The 17,603-nt window shown below is 39.1% G+C and overlaps 1 protein-coding gene across 1 annotated transcript in view; it reads right to left on the bottom strand.

Annotated features, from left to right (window-relative positions):
* The window catches only part of acad9 (acyl-CoA dehydrogenase family, member 9), a 28,242-nt gene extending 12,676 nt beyond the window's left edge, over positions 1–15,566 (bottom strand). Inside the window, exons 1-3 of the mRNA XM_062415428.1 lie at positions 15,336–15,566; positions 987–1,080; positions 650–751 (exon numbers count right to left, since the gene is read on the bottom strand). Coding sequence (XP_062271412.1) covers positions 650–751; positions 987–1,080; positions 15,336–15,518 — 379 coding nt within the window. The 5' untranslated portion in view covers positions 15,519–15,566. The remainder of the gene's footprint in view (positions 1–649; positions 752–986; positions 1,081–15,335) is intronic.
* Positions 15,567–17,603: the final 2,037 nt, after the last annotated feature.

Raw genomic sequence — 17,603 nt, 5'->3', positions numbered from 1 at the left:
GGGAGCAGCTTGACCGTATGGTACGCAAGAAGTGCCCATCCAACCAATCCAACTTGTGGGAGCTGCTTCTGGAAGCGTGGGGTGCAATTTCTCCAGATTACCTCAACAAATTAACAGCTAGAATGCCAAAGGTCTGCAATGCTGTAATGCAAATGGAGGATTCTTTGACGAAAGCAAAGTTTGATGTAAAAAAAAATCTTATTTCAAATACAAATCATTATTTCTAACCTTGTCAATGTCTTGACTCTATTTTCTATTCATTTCACAACGTATGGTGGTGAATAAGTGTGACTTTTCATGGAAAACACTAAATTGTTTGGGTGACCCCAAACTTTTGAACGGTAGTGTATATATATATATATATATATATACACACACACACACTTGTCAGTGGTAATGGTATGAAGATAGAATTTATAATAAATGTGTTAAACATAAAACAGCATTGTTACAATTCCTTATTACAGTTGCTTGCAATTTTTTGCTTACATCTCTGTTTCAGTTTTAAAGTGGTAACCATGGAGCTAACATCTACAACCTACAGATAACATGCAAAGTGTTTTTGACAACTATTGTCATCGAGTACATTTAATGAAAACTAAATTGTGTTTGTTGGATATTTGAAAAGTTGAGGTCACAAGCATCTTACCATACTCTTCAGGAATCTGGACTCCAAACAGCCCAAGCTCTTTCAACCCATTCAAAGTCTCTGGAGGGATTTTGGCTTCCCGGTCAATCCTCGATGAGTCAACTGAAATCACCAATACCAGTCTGTCCTCATCAGTTCATCCAGACACACAGTGGCAACAGACTACAAGACTTTAATACATCCGAATTAACCCTTGTGTTTTGTTGAGTTTGGCTTTACTGCCCTATGTATGCGTGTGTATAAATGTATTTTCTTTTCTTCTGACTTTTAAAACCAGTATATGAAACCAGACAAGTGCTGTTCTCTTTATGCCTTGAATTCATCAGATCTCTCTCACCTTCTTCACTGAAGAATTTTTCCACTGGTGCAACAAGCTGGTTGATCTCGTCCACTTCTTCATTTCCAATTTCTGGATAAGGGAAGACCTCAGCCTGGAAGGGGAAAAAAGCAAACTACTGAAAAACACCCATCAATCAGCAGCTTTTTACAGCCAATAAAGGCTCTCTACATCTGTGTACAGATGCAATAATCCAGTGTAATCAGTCATAAGGAATACCAAAGTACACATGACACTGTAACAAGAGGACAGGGGTTTTCAGAAGCTGATGTTTTGTTAATGTAACCAACCAGTCTGAAGCCTCTCATTACTGAAGCATCCAACTGAATAACTGTCTTGATTTTTCACTTAGTTTAACAGATTTACTGGCAGTTTAACGCTTGCCAATGCATCACCCATATATCTTAGACAATGGGCCTCAAATGCCTGATTTGACGTATATATTCATCAACTGCTAATTCAATCAATCAATGCAATCCCTAAAAACAGTCTCTACACTTGATTCCATTTCAAATATAGAACATTTCAAGACAAATTCCATTCAGGAATCAGTTACATTAATGTCACCTTCCATAACTGACACAATCTCAATTTCGATTCTTAAAATATGGTGGTTATTTTTCAATTTCTGTGATCTTTAAAGCAGCTCATGACAGAATTACAGCTTTTATAATTGGGTCATCCTGCTGTCCACCTCCCTCATGTCACAGCCTGTACAATATGACTGTAGGAAAAGCAGATGAACCATCAACAGAGACACATATTTGTCTGCAATATGTACTCTGTGGTAATGAACGGAAAGGTCACGTAAGGTACAAATACACTGGTCAGATGTTTTAGAACATTTCTATTTAACAGTTCTAAGGAAATTTACATAGTTTAATGTCTCAATGTACGACGAATAAATAATTAGTTTTACTTGTCAAAGTAGTAACTGTTTGCAGACAGCCGAACACACCCGCTGTATTCTTTCAATGGAAAATCAAATATTGTTCAGAAAGTTCTTCCCAACACTGTCACCAGTCTGTCAAGTACACCCCAAACAAGCCCATCGTCTTCTTCTTTAGACAGTCTGGATGTATGTTTTAGGTCAATATCTTGCTGGGCGGTTACACCTCTGATCAGCTAAATGTAGACAAGCGGAGACTACATTGCTCTGCAGGGTGCTGTGGTAGTCAGTCACAGTTTGCAAGTCACCAACTCTGGATTCAGCTTAAGAGCCCCAGACCATCACACTTCCTCCACCATGCCTTTACGAGTCATGGTGGAAGAAATAGTAGATGATTTGGAAGAAATCAAATTAAGTTGGGACAGCTGTAGAAAAATTGTTTGCAACATCCTTCAAGGCTCAATTTACTTCCATTGCTACAGAGAAGTAGAGAGTTGTTAAGCCATTTAGGGATGTCCCCATCCGATATTTGGATCGGATCGGCCGCCGATATTAGCAAAAAAATGCATTTCAATATGGGATCGGCCTGCACGGGAAAATCCCGATCCGGACTCCCGATCCGGTCCGTGTTTTCCGCACCGATGTAGGTAATCTATTCCAGTTTTTTTCAGCTTTTCCCCCCAAATCCGGTCCGCGTTTTTCAGCACACCTAGCGCACACCTAGCGACCTGTCCAGCATCCCACTTGTCTGTGCATGTCCCACTAAGAATTTAAAGTTATCGATAAAAATGTCAGCTGTGTGGGATTATTTTACCCTAAAAGACGAAAAAGACGAAGAGGCGGAGTGCAATACTTGCCACAATAAAGTCAAGCGTGGTGGTAAAGCGGTAAGATATTTTAATACGACAAACCTGATCAAGCATTTAGCGAAATACCACCAAAAACAACATGAAGCGTTTCTAAAGAAAACCGAAGACAAGAAAAAGAAAGGTCCTACACAACCAACACTGGCAAAGCGTGACAAACTGCCACAAAACAGTGCCAAAGCCCAGGGAATAACAAGAGTTATTGCCAGGGAAATAATACTGGATGACTTGGGTAAAGTTAGAAAGAGATTGGCAGATTCGAACTTCAGCGATCAATAGCTCACAAACGAAACATTGTTAAAACATAAAAAAATGCCTCTTTCTTATCGTGGTAAGGTAGACTATTGACTACAAACTCATTTTCGCCAAAACGAGTCGTCCTCCAGGCTGCAGGAAATATATTGCTCTCTATGCGCTGCGGGCGGAGAGGCGAGCGCTTAGAGACCGTCTACAACAGTGGTCTCCAACCCTGCTCCTGGAGAGCTACTGGCCTGCATGTTTTAGGTATCTCCTCACTCTAACTCGTTATCAAGCAGCTGAGGCTCGTCAAAGGGCTTGATAACGAGTTGATTATTAGAATCAGGTGTGTTAGAGTGAGGAGCTACCTAAAACATGCAGGGCAGTAGCTCTCCAGGAGCAGGGTTGGAGACCACTGGTCTACAAAGTGCAGTACCAAAACGAAAAATATTCAATATCTCCTGTAGTCTCACCAAATTCACTCCACACACCAACGGTCACCTGATAATCACACTAAAACAGTTATTGTTACAAAATGTGCTTGTTTATAATACTTCAATATCATCACTGTCATGTGCTGTCGTTCCATTGATTTCCCTTCAATAGCATCAATATTATACACAGTAGTCTTCACTATATTCACTTCACACAACAAGGGTCACCTGATAATCATACTACAACAGTTATTTCAGAAAAAAAATCTTTTTGCATATTTTTGGGGAATTTTATTGTGAAAAATTGTCAATAGCGTTAATATTATACAGTGTAAGATGACCAAAATCATGCTACGCAACAAGGATCACCTAATAATCATAATACAACATTTATTTTGGGAAAATTAGTTTTGATATAATTTTGGGGATTTTTTATATTCAAAAATCGTCAATATTATACACTGTATATTCACCAAAATCATGCTACACAACAAGGGTCACCTGATAATCATACTACAACAGTGATTTCAGAAAAACGTGTTTTTGTTTATTTTTGGGGAATTGTATTGTGAAAAATCGTTAATAGCGTTAATATTATACACTGTATACTCACCAAAATCATGCTACACAACAAGGGTCACCTGATAATCATACTACAACAGTCATTTCAGGAAAAAAAAAGTTTGCATATTTTTGGGAAATTTTATATTGAAATATTTTCAATAGCGTTAATATTATACATTGTAGGATGACCAAAATCATGCTATATAACAAGGGTCACCTGATAATCATACTACAACAGTTATTTCAGAAAAACGTGTTTTTGTTTATTTTTGGAGAATTTTATTGTGAAAAATCGTCAATAACGTTAATATTATACACTGTATACTCACCAAAATCATGCTATACAACAAGGGTCACCTGATAATCATACTACAACAGTTATTTAAGGAGACATTTTTTTTGCATATTTTTGGGGAATTTTATTGTGAAAAATCGTCAATAGCGTTAATATTATACACTGTATACTCACCCAAATCATGCTACACAGCAAGGGGTCACCTGATAATCATACTACAACAGTTATTTCAGAAAAATGTGTTTTTGTTTATTTTTGGAGAATTTTATTGTGAAAAATCGTCAATAGCATTAATATTATACACCGTATACTCACCAAAATCATGCTACACAACAAGGGTCACCTGATAATCATACTACAACAGTTATTTCAGAAAATTTTGTTTTTGTTTATTTTTGGTGAATTTTATTGTGAAAAATCGTCAATAGCATTAATATTATACACTGTATACTCACCAAAATCATGCTACACAACAAGGGTCACCTGATAATCATACTACAACAGTTATTTCAGAAAATGTTGTTTTTGTTTATTTTTGGGTAGTTTTATTGTGAAAAATCGTCAATAGCGTTAATATTATACACTGTATACCCCATCCTGAGGAGGGCGGAAAGGGCGCAGCTCAAGAGATTGGTTGGCGTGGGACTCAGACCAGACCTGCACGGAAAGGGCATGTAGCTCACCCCCCCTTTTGTTCGACACAATAGCCAACAAGAATGTAGTCTTGAGCGAAAGGCATTTCAGCTTAACCGTTTCCAGAGGCGCGAACAGCCCATGCCGCAAGGCTGACAAAACCATCTCCAAATCCCATGGGGGGACACCCGGCCTCCTGGGAGAGGGAGCAACCCTACAAGCCCCCCTAAAGAACTGAGCAATAAGGTCACAACAACCCTGTGCCAGTTTACAAGGCCCAACATGGGCCACCTTTATGGCTGCCACCGTCCCCCTCAACGTCGAGGGAGACTTGCCTGCCTCTAACAGCTCCTGAAGGAACTGAAGGATAACAGGGGCCATACAGGAGAGGGGATCCACGTGTCGTGAGGCACACCATGATTGAAACACCCTCCAACGATAGGAATAAGTAACCCTAGTCGAGGGAACCCGGGCCCCCTGCAAAGTACCCACTACAGACTGGGGGAATCCCAAGGCTAGAAATTCGGCCCTCTCAGGGGCCAGGCCCAAAGCCTGAGGCCCTGGGGAAAAGGATGAAAAAGAGTTCCCTCGGCCTGGGACAGGAGGTCCCGGCGAATGGGTAGCTCCCACAGTTGTCCCTGAAGAAGGGGCGGAATCTCTGCAAACCAAATCATCTGGGGCCAATTGGGGGCCACCAGGATGAGGCTGGACTCTCTGTAGGAGTTGGTGCAGGAGGAGGAAGGGAGGGAAGGCATACAGGAGGGCCAGTGGCCACTGATGTGCCATCGCATCCGTCCCTAAGGGAGGATTGTCCCTCCCCATGGAGAAAAAGAGGGGACAATGAGTGTTCTCCCTGGATGCAAAAAGATCTGCCACGGCTGTGCGATCCCATATTCCGCTCACAACCTCTGGATGCAGCTGCCACTCTCCGGGGAGGGGTCCCCCCCTGGAGAGCCGATCTACAGCAAGGTTTCCCGACCCGGCACGTAAGTGGCCCTCAGGGACTTGAACTGGGGATGAGCCCACTCCCATATTGCCCGAGCCAATCTGCACAGGCGAGGGGAACCTAGGCCTCCTTGCCTGTTGATATATGCCGACGCTACTGTACTGTCTGTTCTCACCAGCACATGGCGGTCCTGTAGCTCTGGCAGGAAGTGCAGAAGAGCCAGATGGATAGCCTGCAGCTCCAAAACATTTATGTGCTGCGCTAACCAGGGTCCGTGCCAAAGGTCGCTGATGCCCTTGCCTTCGTGGACAGCCCCCCAGCCTACCAGGGATGCATCTGATGACACCACCTGGCGACGCAACACAAGCCCCAGTACCGTCCCACGTGCCAAGTAGGTCGGCCGCCGCCACCAACGGAGAGCCACACACAGTCTGCGCATCACCAATACGCTGGCCTGCAGATTCCTCTGTGGGCAAAATTCAAGGCCCAGGAGGCAGCGCTGCACTGGGCGCATGTTCAGAAGAGCCAGGGGTATGACATGCACTGTGGCTGCCATTAACCCCAAGAGGCGGAGACATAGCCTCCAGGTCACCCTGGCCCCAAGCCGGAACTGGGACAAGCAAGCCCTGAGGGCAGCCTGTCTCACAGGAGTCAAGTAAAGAGTCCCTGGCCTGGCATCCAAACACATGCCTAGGAACTCCGTGGACTGTGAGGGCTGGAGCCTGCTCTTCTTCCTGTTGAGGTGCAGGCCTAGGTACTCTAAGTGTTGCTGCAGAGGAGCCACATCTCTGCGGCACTGCCCCTCCGAGCGAGCACACATGTTGGCTGGCCTCCAAAAGGACCCGTAGATCACTGGAAGCAGCAGAACCTAATTGAGGTGGTCTTGGCTGTGGGGCTGGTCCCCCGCCGGAGCATACCAGACATCTCTTGTGTGACCGGCAAACCGGTGTCACGAGCCGCCACGCTTTCACCAGCCCGGGTAGCAAAAACAGTTGCAGCAATCCAGAGAGGGGCCCGTAGACCAGCGCTCCCAAACTCAAAGTAAGTGGATATTGTGCACACAAGCCGTCTAAACACCTCCCCCCCCCCTACATATAGAATATGTAGAATGGAGAGATAGTCTTGACACGATATAGAACATATGTTAGAATATATATTAATAATTTTTCCTCAAGCTATTTTTTTATATTCAAAGTCAAATGTTATCCACCAATAAGAAAATGTAGTAGACCTAAGGAGAACACCAATGCCCATGTTGCAAATATTTAAATCGCTCAAATATATAACCAGTTCTGAAAAAAAGAGTTTATTGTTTGAGACAATACTGTCAATACTGTAAAATGAGCTCACACCTGAGTCAGAGTCCTTTGAAAAGCTTAATAAATGGTTAGATTGCCATCACCTATCAAATAACGAAAAACTATGTACAGATGTTTCAGTTGTGCAAATGTAGCATGATTTTGGTGAGTATACAGTGTATAATATTAACGCTATTGACGATTTTTCACAATAAAATTCCCCAAAAATAAACAAAAACACATTTTTTCTGAAATAACTGTTGTAGTACAATTATCAGGTGACCCTTGTTATACACAGTATACAGTGTATAATATTGACGATATTGAAGATTTTTGAATATATGAAATCTCCTAAATTATATCAAAACTAATTTCCCCAAAATAAATGTTGTAGTATGATTATCAGGTGACCCTTGTTGTGTAGCATGATTTTGGTCATCCTACACTGTATAATATTAACACTATTGACGATATTTCAAAATAAAATTCCCCAAAAATATGCAAACTTTTTTTTTTCCTGAAATAACTGTTGTAGTATGATTATCAGGTGACCCTTGTTGTGTAGCATGATTTTGGTGAGTAAACAGTGTATAATATTAACGCTATTGACGATTTTTCACAATAAAATTCCCCAAAAATATGCAAAACATTTTTTTCCTGAAATCACTGTTGTAGTATGATTATCAGGTGACCCTTGTTGTATAGCATGATTTTGGTGAGTATACAGTGTATAATATTGACGCTATTGAAGATTTTTCACAATAAAATTCCCCAAAAATATGCAAAAAATGTTTTTCCTGAAATGACTGTTGTAGTATGATTATCAGGTGACCCTTGTTGTGTAGCATGATTTTGGTCATCCTACACTGTATAATATTAACACTATTGACGATATTTCACAATAAAATTCCCCAAAAATATGCAAACTTTTTTTTTTCCTGAAATAACTGTTGTAGTATGATTATCAGGTGACCATTGTTGTGTAGCATGATTTTGGTCATCCTACACTGTATAATATTAACGCTATTAACGATTTTTCAACATAAAATTCTCCAAAAATAAACAAAAACACGTTTTTCTGAAATAACTGTTGTAGTATGATTATCAGGTGACCCTTGTTGTGTAGCATGATTTTGGTCATCCTACACTGTATAATATTAACACTATTGACGATATTTCACAATAAAATTCCCCAAAAATATGCAAACTTTTTTTTTTCCTGAAATAACTGTTGTAGTATGATTATCAGGTGACCATTGTTGTGTAGCATGATTTTGGTCATCCTACACTGTATAATATTAACGCTATTAACGATTTTTCAACATTCAACATTCAACATTTTGTCAGCCTTGCGGCATGGGCTGTTCGCGCCTCTGGAAACGGTTAAGCTGAAATGCCTTTCGCTCAAGACTACATTCTTGTTGGCTATTGTGTCGACAAAAAGGGTGGGTGAGCTACATGCCCTTTCCGTGCAGGTCTGGTCTGAGTCCCACGCCAACCAATCTCTTGAGCTGCGCCCTTTCCGCCCTCCTCAGGATGGGGTATACAGTGTATAATATTAACGCTATTGACGATTTTTCACAATAAAACTACCCAAAAATAAACAAAAACAACATTTTCTGAAATAACTGTTGTAGTATGATTATCAGGTGACCCTTGTTGTGTAGCATGATTTTGGTGAGTATACAGTGTATAATATTAATGCTATTGACGATTTTTCACAATAAAATTCACCAAAAATAAACAAAAACAAAATTTTCTGAAATAACTGTTGTAGTATGATTATCAGGTGACCCTTGTTGTGTAGCATGATTTTGGTGAGTATACGGTGTATAATATTAATGCTATTGACGATTTTTCACAATAAATTCTCCAAAAATAAACAAAAACACGTTTTTCTGAAATAACTGTTGTAGTATGATTATCAGGTGACCCTTGTTGTATAGCATGATTTTGGTCATCCTACACTGTATAATATTAACGCTATTGACGATTTTTCACAATAAAATTCCCCAAAAATATGCAAAAAGATTTTTTATGAAATAACTGTTGTAGTGTGATTATCAGGTGACCGTTGGTGTGTGGAGTGAATTTGGTGAGACAGCCTGGATGACGACTCGTTTTGGCGAAAATGAGTTTGTAGTCAGTCTACCTTACTACGATAGGAAAGAGACATTTTTTTATGTTTTAACAATGTTTTGTTTGTGAGCTATTGATCGCTGAAGTTCGAATCTGCCAATCTCTTTCTAACTTTACCCAAGTTACTGGATGACGAGCCACTATCTCTCGTGAGTAAAGTCACTGATGGCTTTTTTAAGCCTTGGTTTACACTCTTGAGCAGAGCACTGATGCCAATTCAGTTTGTGTGGTTAATTGACTATTTATTTTCTACTCAGCTTTTTTGTGTGTTTTGCTTTTTTTTATACAGTTTACAATATTGTTTGCACTGATGGCTTTTTAAGCCTTGGTTTACACTCTTGTTGTTCAAGAGCAGAGCACTGATGCTAATTCAGTTAGTGTGGTTAATTGACTATTTATTATTTTGTGTTTATTTAACCCTGTTAAGAATAAACAGGTCAGCTTCTCATTACCAACCATTGTGGATTATTCAAACTAACCTAATTAGGTTGGTTAGTTGTTCTTAAGAGCAAAACCCTTCTTCAACATGAGTATAACAACAAAATAAGTAAATATCTTTAATACATGCTTGGATCGGCCGGTATCGGTATCGGCCGATGCTAAAAGCTACAATATCGGTATCGGATCAGAAGTGCAAAAAGCTGGATCGGGACATCCCTAAAGCCATTACTGTACCCCTCAATTGGCCTTTTTTGAGGCATCCATTGAACCTGAACTGATTATATCTTAACAAAAACTATAAACATGGTGGTGTTTTAATGTGGAATGGTTGTAAAAGCTAAATGAATGGTTCCCAGTGGTCTGAATCACAGTCATACTTAGGAATGCGACATGTAGCCGGGAGTGTTCACACAAACTGGTTAATCTCAAAACTCAAGAGTAGAAATTCAAACTCTTAGTAAAAGAGTTCCCATGTTTGAAAAGGAAATGTTCTTCATCCAATTTAAGCCGACTTACTGTTGACATCACTCAAACTGTGAGGACAACATGGAAAAAAGAGATGCTAAAATGTCCTCCTCTACACCCTCTCCTCCTGAGATTGTGGAAAGTCTACTTAAGACGCTGTCACAAACTGGCTGAAGTGTGGAGAGTAACTGCATGTCAAAACGAAACCCAAAACATGGGGTTCAAGACATGCACGCTAATATTCTGATACTGTTCACAGCATGACGATAGTCTGAATTTGATACGGGGCATGTTAGCTGCATTGGATATTCCGAATTAGGCCTTAATCAGAATGTAGCATTTCTGATTAAGACATGTGCGATATGCCGACTTTATTCTGGTTTTAGGAATATTCTTTGGACATTTATACAGTGCATTGGGAAGTGCATTCAGTTGGGGTTTTTACTGCAGTTTGCTAGACATGGCCTCTTGCCTGTTTAAGGTCAGCTCTGTGTGCTGTCAACAAACCAGTGAGCCAACAGTCTGCAAGGATAGGATAGAAGATACATTCCAAGAAGAGAAGCCCAAAAAGGAGAATCAAACCTACTTTAACCATTATGAAAGACTTGGATATCATCAGGTTTTTGGATATACGCAAATATATCATAATGCCAACCTTTTCAAGAAGGTCCTTCTTTCATGCTGAACGCATGAAGGAAGGATGCTTTGTTGGCACTGTTGAACAACTTGAAAACGTGACGCAAATAAAAGCACAAACCGGCTCCAGCTGTTCCACTTTTCTATATTTTAATGAGATGAACGACACATTAGGGCATTAACCTCTGTAAAACATACCGTAGAACAGCGTCAACATGGGATTCACCGGCCCTGGTGACGAGGATGCGGTGAGCTCCCCAAATGGACCAGATGATGATAAAGGTTAGCAAAGAGGAAAAAAGACAACTAGGTATCCAGCTGGCTCGTTTAGCTAAATGGGTTTTTTTTAAATGGTGTGTGGATATGTTCATAGACTGTAACAGCCATCAGGGGACAGATGAACAGAAGTATCAGTGAGTGAGTAAACAGATGAATGTGTAAACGTTAATGAGTCACTTTACTGTCTGGGTCCATGTAGTACTATGCACATGAAATTTCATCTCCCTGTCACCTGAGTCGTGAGATCTCTTGTCCTATGAGACAAATGGAGTTTTGCTGCTTTATCAGGTACTGACAAGATTGCAGCCTCCCCAAACTCTGAACATCTATACAGCAGAGACTCAGCTCTGTTCTCTTTTGCATTTCTTTTTTAACAGCTCCTCTGGGTCAGCATAAGAATTGCTCTATAACCACTAAATCTACAGTGGAAGGAGTGGGATATACTGTATAAACATTACTGTACCTCACAGACACAGACACACACACACACACAAAAACTGTTATAGAAATAAGAAACGTTTTGGTTTCCAACATGTTGATACAGTTGTGTGTGTATAAGATGTGCATGCAGAACACATATACAAAATAAGTGCATTAAGTTAACAAAGTGTTTAGAAAATAAATGAGTTAAGATGCTTCATGCCTCCAGCCTCTACACTGTGCACTTAACAGCTGTTTGCGACTGCTATTAAATCTAAATTTTAGGGTTAATATGTATCTATTGTCTTGTTCTATTTTAACATAATTTTATTTCCAATTGAACACTTTTAATCATATTTAAATGTATTTTATTTTGTTACGTACATCCAGTGTTGATGCATTTTTATGTTTTATGTAAAAAACATTTGGCTTGCACTTGCTGTAGGTTACATGCCGTGTTACTTTGATTTGACGTAGCATGTGTTTACATTTCTAACTGATGGGAGCAGACCTACATCAGACTTAGCTACTCTGTTGGTTACTGAGAACATCGTGGTGAACGCGCAGGATGATGAGATGTGATCTGAGGAGACAGATTCTACCACAGTGAGTCAACATGAGGCCAACCCTTCATCCAGGACTCTAGGTCAGCATGAGTGAGGAGGACTACTGATAGGTAAATGGATAGCTGACATCATGACTAACTCATATTCACTGTGTTAAATCTGGGAACTTAAAATCACTACATTTGTTTTAATGTATAGATCCATCCAGAAGAAGGAGAAGTAAAGCCCAGCCGATATATCGCTCAGATGATATCATCGGCTGATATTGACCTATCACAGCTATATCGGTATGTGCAAATGTGTGCAGACATATACTTTTTAAAGTTATATAGGCAGTATTTTATGTATATTTGATCATTTAACTTAACTTTTCATATATGAATGTTTTTTTTCCCCTTTTTGTTCTGCTAATTATAATGATTAAATTCCCAGTGAAGTTTACTGTTTCAGTACCGATGTCATTTTATACAATTAAACTGTTAAAAAAAACATGGCCTCCATTACATATCTCACAAGTGTTTGATAACCAAATTTGATTGACCATTGTAAAAAAATCTATAAAATATTCTGTACATACAACATTCAGCCAATATCGATATTGGATATTATTTTGCTCCCTAACATCAGTATTGGCAACGAGCTGTTCCAATGACTGCATGGTACCAGTCCTTGGCCTCTGCTACCACCCATGTTTGTCCCTACATAAGAATACAAACCACCACATGCACACTCCTGTAGTAAAACACAGTCAAACTGACGATCCATTGCCTCGGGACGAAAGGAAATACACTGACCTGTAGTGCGCAGTTCTTACTTATATATGCAGTTAAGCCTTTAGAGCATTCCATAATCTAGCGGTCTACATTTGTTTACAGAGGCCTACAGCCTAACTGTAAGTTTAGTGTTACTCTGTGCATTTTCAACATGGCTGTATTGTGTGTTGAGTGTTGAGGATGTTTACAACTGGCTTAACAGCTGTTAATCATGTTTACAGAAGCTGTTTACTTATGTTTAGGACATAGCTTTAGGATATCAAATACATGACATCATTTATATCCTACGGCTATCCTGCTGTGATGTAAAACCACCATGACAGTGGTTTTACATCACAGTAATCAGATTATGCAAGGCTGCTTGTAAACAGGAATATTTCTTTTCATTAGTTATTTACGCGGTGTAGTAGGAATATTGTCTTTTTTCAGAATAAGGGCAAAAACTGAATATTATGTGCATGTATACATAGTCAATGAGATCAGATTGATAGTGGAGGTTTACCCAGGTGTCAACACATTACATAATCACTGAAAAATCATTCCAGCCTTTAAGGACAACTTCACAATTTTTTAAAAGTCTGTCTTAAAACAACAGTCAGGTGCCCAGATCAACATTCACACAGGGTGTTTCTTGCCCTAATCAATCCTCCTGTTCATGCTGACTCTTCATAATGCACTTACAATGTGTGCAGTGAGCGGTTGTTCCATCTTCTGACTGGCTGAGACACATAATACATTAAACAGCTGGGAGTAATCTGAGGTAATTAAATGACAGTAATCATTCATTTAGAGTGTGGTGAATCACTTCAGTATTTTGTTCATGTATAAATTGTAGAGTGTCTGTCTAACCCTGTACAGACCCTGCTGCAATATATCCACATTCATCTCTCTGTTTGATACTATAAACAATACTATAGGACACCATAAATTGTTACGGAAAACAATATTTTTTTAAATGCAGGGCTAAACAGCATCACTAATTCTAATCCAGGTCTGACATAATGTCAGTTTTATAAATAGAACTGAAGTAAATATAATCAAGAAGACAACTGTGTGAAAGGTGAAAGTCTCATACTGATCAGCACTTGAGTACAGATATGATCTAAGATGCAGAGACATCAAAGATGGTCCTATACAGATGATCCAATCACTAGCATAATATGAAAATAATACAGGAATATATTAAAAGGGTAGGTTCACAGTTTTTCAAGTCTGTCTTAAAGCAACAGACAGGTGTCCATTTTGTTGCTCCTGTTCATACTGACTTTTAAAAGATCTCCTTCAAATGTGCTTTCAGTGGAAGTGATGGAGGGGCAAAATCCACAGTGTGTCCACACATGTCATTTAAAAGTAGATGTGAAGCTTATATGAATCTTCAGCAGTCTGAGTTAGTCATATCAAGTGATATCTGACACATTTACTGTCTTTTTAGCATCAAATTCCCTCATTGTGTTTCCCTTAGTAACAAAAAGAGGAACTTTGGCACTAAAAAGACGTTGAAAGTTGAAATCTACGGGTGTAAAGCTTCATACTAGCTTCAAATTAAACCTTTAAATATGTTTTTGAACAGAAGCAGAACTGTGGATGTTACACAGTAAGTGCATTATGAAGGGATCTTCTAATGGTCAGTATGAACAGGAGGAATGCTTGCGGTGTTACACTGTATTTGGTGACTCAAATCAATCAGATTCTGATATTCTTATATACCAACACTGCAGGTCACAGAATCTGATGAATCACCAAACACAATGTAACAATGGCAAGCAAACATGTTTAAATGTTCATTTTGAGCATCTACAGTCAGTGGCCTCTTCATTAGGTACACCTTTCCAATCTAATTCAATCCAATACAACAGTTCTGCTATAAAGTCCACATTTATGAAATTGTATTTATTACTGAGGTCCCACTTAGTAGTGGTGATGTACTGGAGGGAATTATATTCAATTGTGTTCCTAATATTTTGCCCCTCTCGTGTATGTTAAGTTGACAAAATATTAGGAACACCATTCAATATAATGCACCCTAATACACCACTATGACCTCAATAATAAACACAATGTCAACAGAAACTGAAAATGTATAAACTTCATAAATGTAGACTGTTGTATTGAATTGAATTAGATTGGACAGGTGTACATAATAAACCAGCCAGTCAGTGTATGTTGTTTTCAGACACACGTTAAAAACTGTGAACTTGTCCTTTAAAAACGGTGAACCTGTCCTTTAATAACCAAGTTTCATATCACATAACTTACTGAATAAGATTCACGTAAGAAAAAATACATTACAGTGACAGGTGAGTATATATCTTGTGACATAGAACATGAGTTGAGTGATGTAGTTTCATTTTAAACTAATCTATGTAATAAAATTCGACGATACTACCATAAAGTACTCTAGTGTCAACAGTAGTGTCTCTTCCAGAAGCAGCTGTGCTCTGTGTTAGTTACATGAACAGAAACGTTACCTTGTTCACCTGACCCAGGAACAGATCCTTGGCATAAGCGAGCTGTCTGGTCTGAGTTTTAAAACACCTCCGCTGCTGCAGACTGAGTTCTTCTCTCACAGTGTGTGTCGTGTTACACACCATTATCCTCTTCCCCACCTGAAGAGACTTGGACAAGGAGACAAATCTGTTGACGTTCATCATTCTGCCGGTGTTAGTTTTTGTCTGGCAAACACAACTGGGCTACCTTTCACCCCTATATGTCCCTCAATGATGACGTTGTGGATGTTAGATAACACATTCAAAGACCGTCGTAAATAGGAAACTCCACATCAACAGTGCGAACAGACTGGCTTTCACATTTACAACTCAAATAGTTTGCAAATATAGTTTATGTAAGTTTACTTAAACAAACAAAGTTGGAGGGTGGGGTGGGTATATATAACATATGTAGCTTGATATTAATATTTTATGTGATTATCAGGACATTGTATATTGTATTGATGATGAATTATTTTATGTGATTTATAGGATGATGATACATTTGATTATGTGATAATTAGGAGGAATTTATGTGGTTATCTGGATATTGTACTTTAGGCCCTACCTGCTTGTGTTTTTGTGTCTTCTGGCAGGGGTACTGCCAATTGAAACTAGCCTTTTGGCTACAATTGGGTGAATTTACATGTATTATATAAATGTACGTTAATGTACACTGTCCCTCTTGAACAAATAAAGACTAAGCTAAACTAACAATAAACAGACATGATTCTGGATGACCTTTAAAGATCCACATTAACAAATAGACTTAAATTGAATAATCATTTCATAGTCCCTCATATGCTTTTAAAGGCTCCCCAGAAAATGTGACAGAATACAAATATGAGTTTGTTTGTTTGTTTGTTTGTTAGCTTGGTTTTTTGAAAGAGAGTGATATTTGTAACAATATCATGTTAAACAATACAGTTTATATGCTAAATAATTCACTTTTACCTCCTAGTATAAACTATATTTTAATTCATATATCTTTTTATCTTTCATCTTTTAAATTCAGGTCCCTGACCATGTTTCCATACCATAAAAAGATGTTGATAATGTCTGTAAGTTTTATTTTGTAGCAAAAGCTCAAAATAGCATGTAGCTAGATTTATAGTCTTATCTGAAAATGCTATAGTATTTCTCGTGTATTATTATGAGAAAATATAAAGCCAGGGGACATGATACCAATTATAACCCTGTCTAATCGTTAGGGGTCACAGATAACCCCAACAGGTCATTTATGTTGTTTAATCTGAGTTTGCTGTTACGATATTTTCAACAGCACTTGAACATAGCATAGTAATACCGCGATTATACCACTTGGGGGCGCAATGGACAAAGAAATTACTAATCATTGACGGTAAACTAAATGAAAATTGTATCAAGATGAGGTAGAAGTTTATTTTGTATAAAATGTGTACACTAATTTCAACCACCAATAAAAACAATAAAACGCTGTAAATACAAATAAAAACACCAGGCTGTCTACAAACAGAAATAACAAAAAACAGCTGCTTTGCATAAATATCACTGAATGTGTAATTCTATAAAACGAAGCATCCTTTCCTAGAAAAGGAAATGAAGGCCTGTTCTCGGTCCTTTTCAGCCGCATGATGACGTCGTCATGTTGCCACTGAGGATGTGGCCCTCAATGCTGGGATCTATTTTTAGCTCCCCAACCTCAAGGGCCGGACAGACAAACAGGGCAAACTGTCACTCAGACCACCTGCCATAGTCAGGCAGGCAGCCAGGCATGTTTGTTGTGCAAGACAGAGAAAATAATTGGTGTGCTGCTGTTATGACCTTCATCAGCAGTTAAAACTCCCAGAGCATTTTTTCAAGTTCATACAATTGTCTTAGTGTCCCTGCAGAAGGCCTCTGTGTTGTTGAATAGCTGAGAGAGGAGTTAAATACATGTTGGTATTACTGTTGGACAGAGCTATTAGCTACCACTGAGGACACAGAGGTCACGTCCTCAGAAGTGTCTCTGAGAATGTGGAGGTTGTAAAGGGGAATTACAACAAGTTTGCTCATAAATTGTCTAGTCATGGTTAGCAGTGCTCAGCCTGTGAAAGCTGTTGTATAACGTCTCCCGTGGCTCTGGTGGAGCTTGGTCAAGCCTGAGGAATGATCCCTGATGATGTCATGGTGATGTCTGTAGGGGTGTTCCAGGCTGGGCTTGGAGACTACAAGTAAAGTAGAAGTATTGAGTTTGAGGGTGTGAGTTTCCATTAAAGGTTTTGACGTTTC

The sequence above is a fragment of the Scomber scombrus genome, chromosome 3, assembly GCF_963691925.1.
Source record: "Scomber scombrus chromosome 3, fScoSco1.1, whole genome shotgun sequence".
In the NCBI taxonomy this organism is placed as follows: Eukaryota; Metazoa; Chordata; class Actinopteri; order Scombriformes; family Scombridae; genus Scomber; species Scomber scombrus.
Note: the sequence above shows the minus strand (reverse complement) of the source record. Positions and strands in the feature narration are given on the sequence as shown.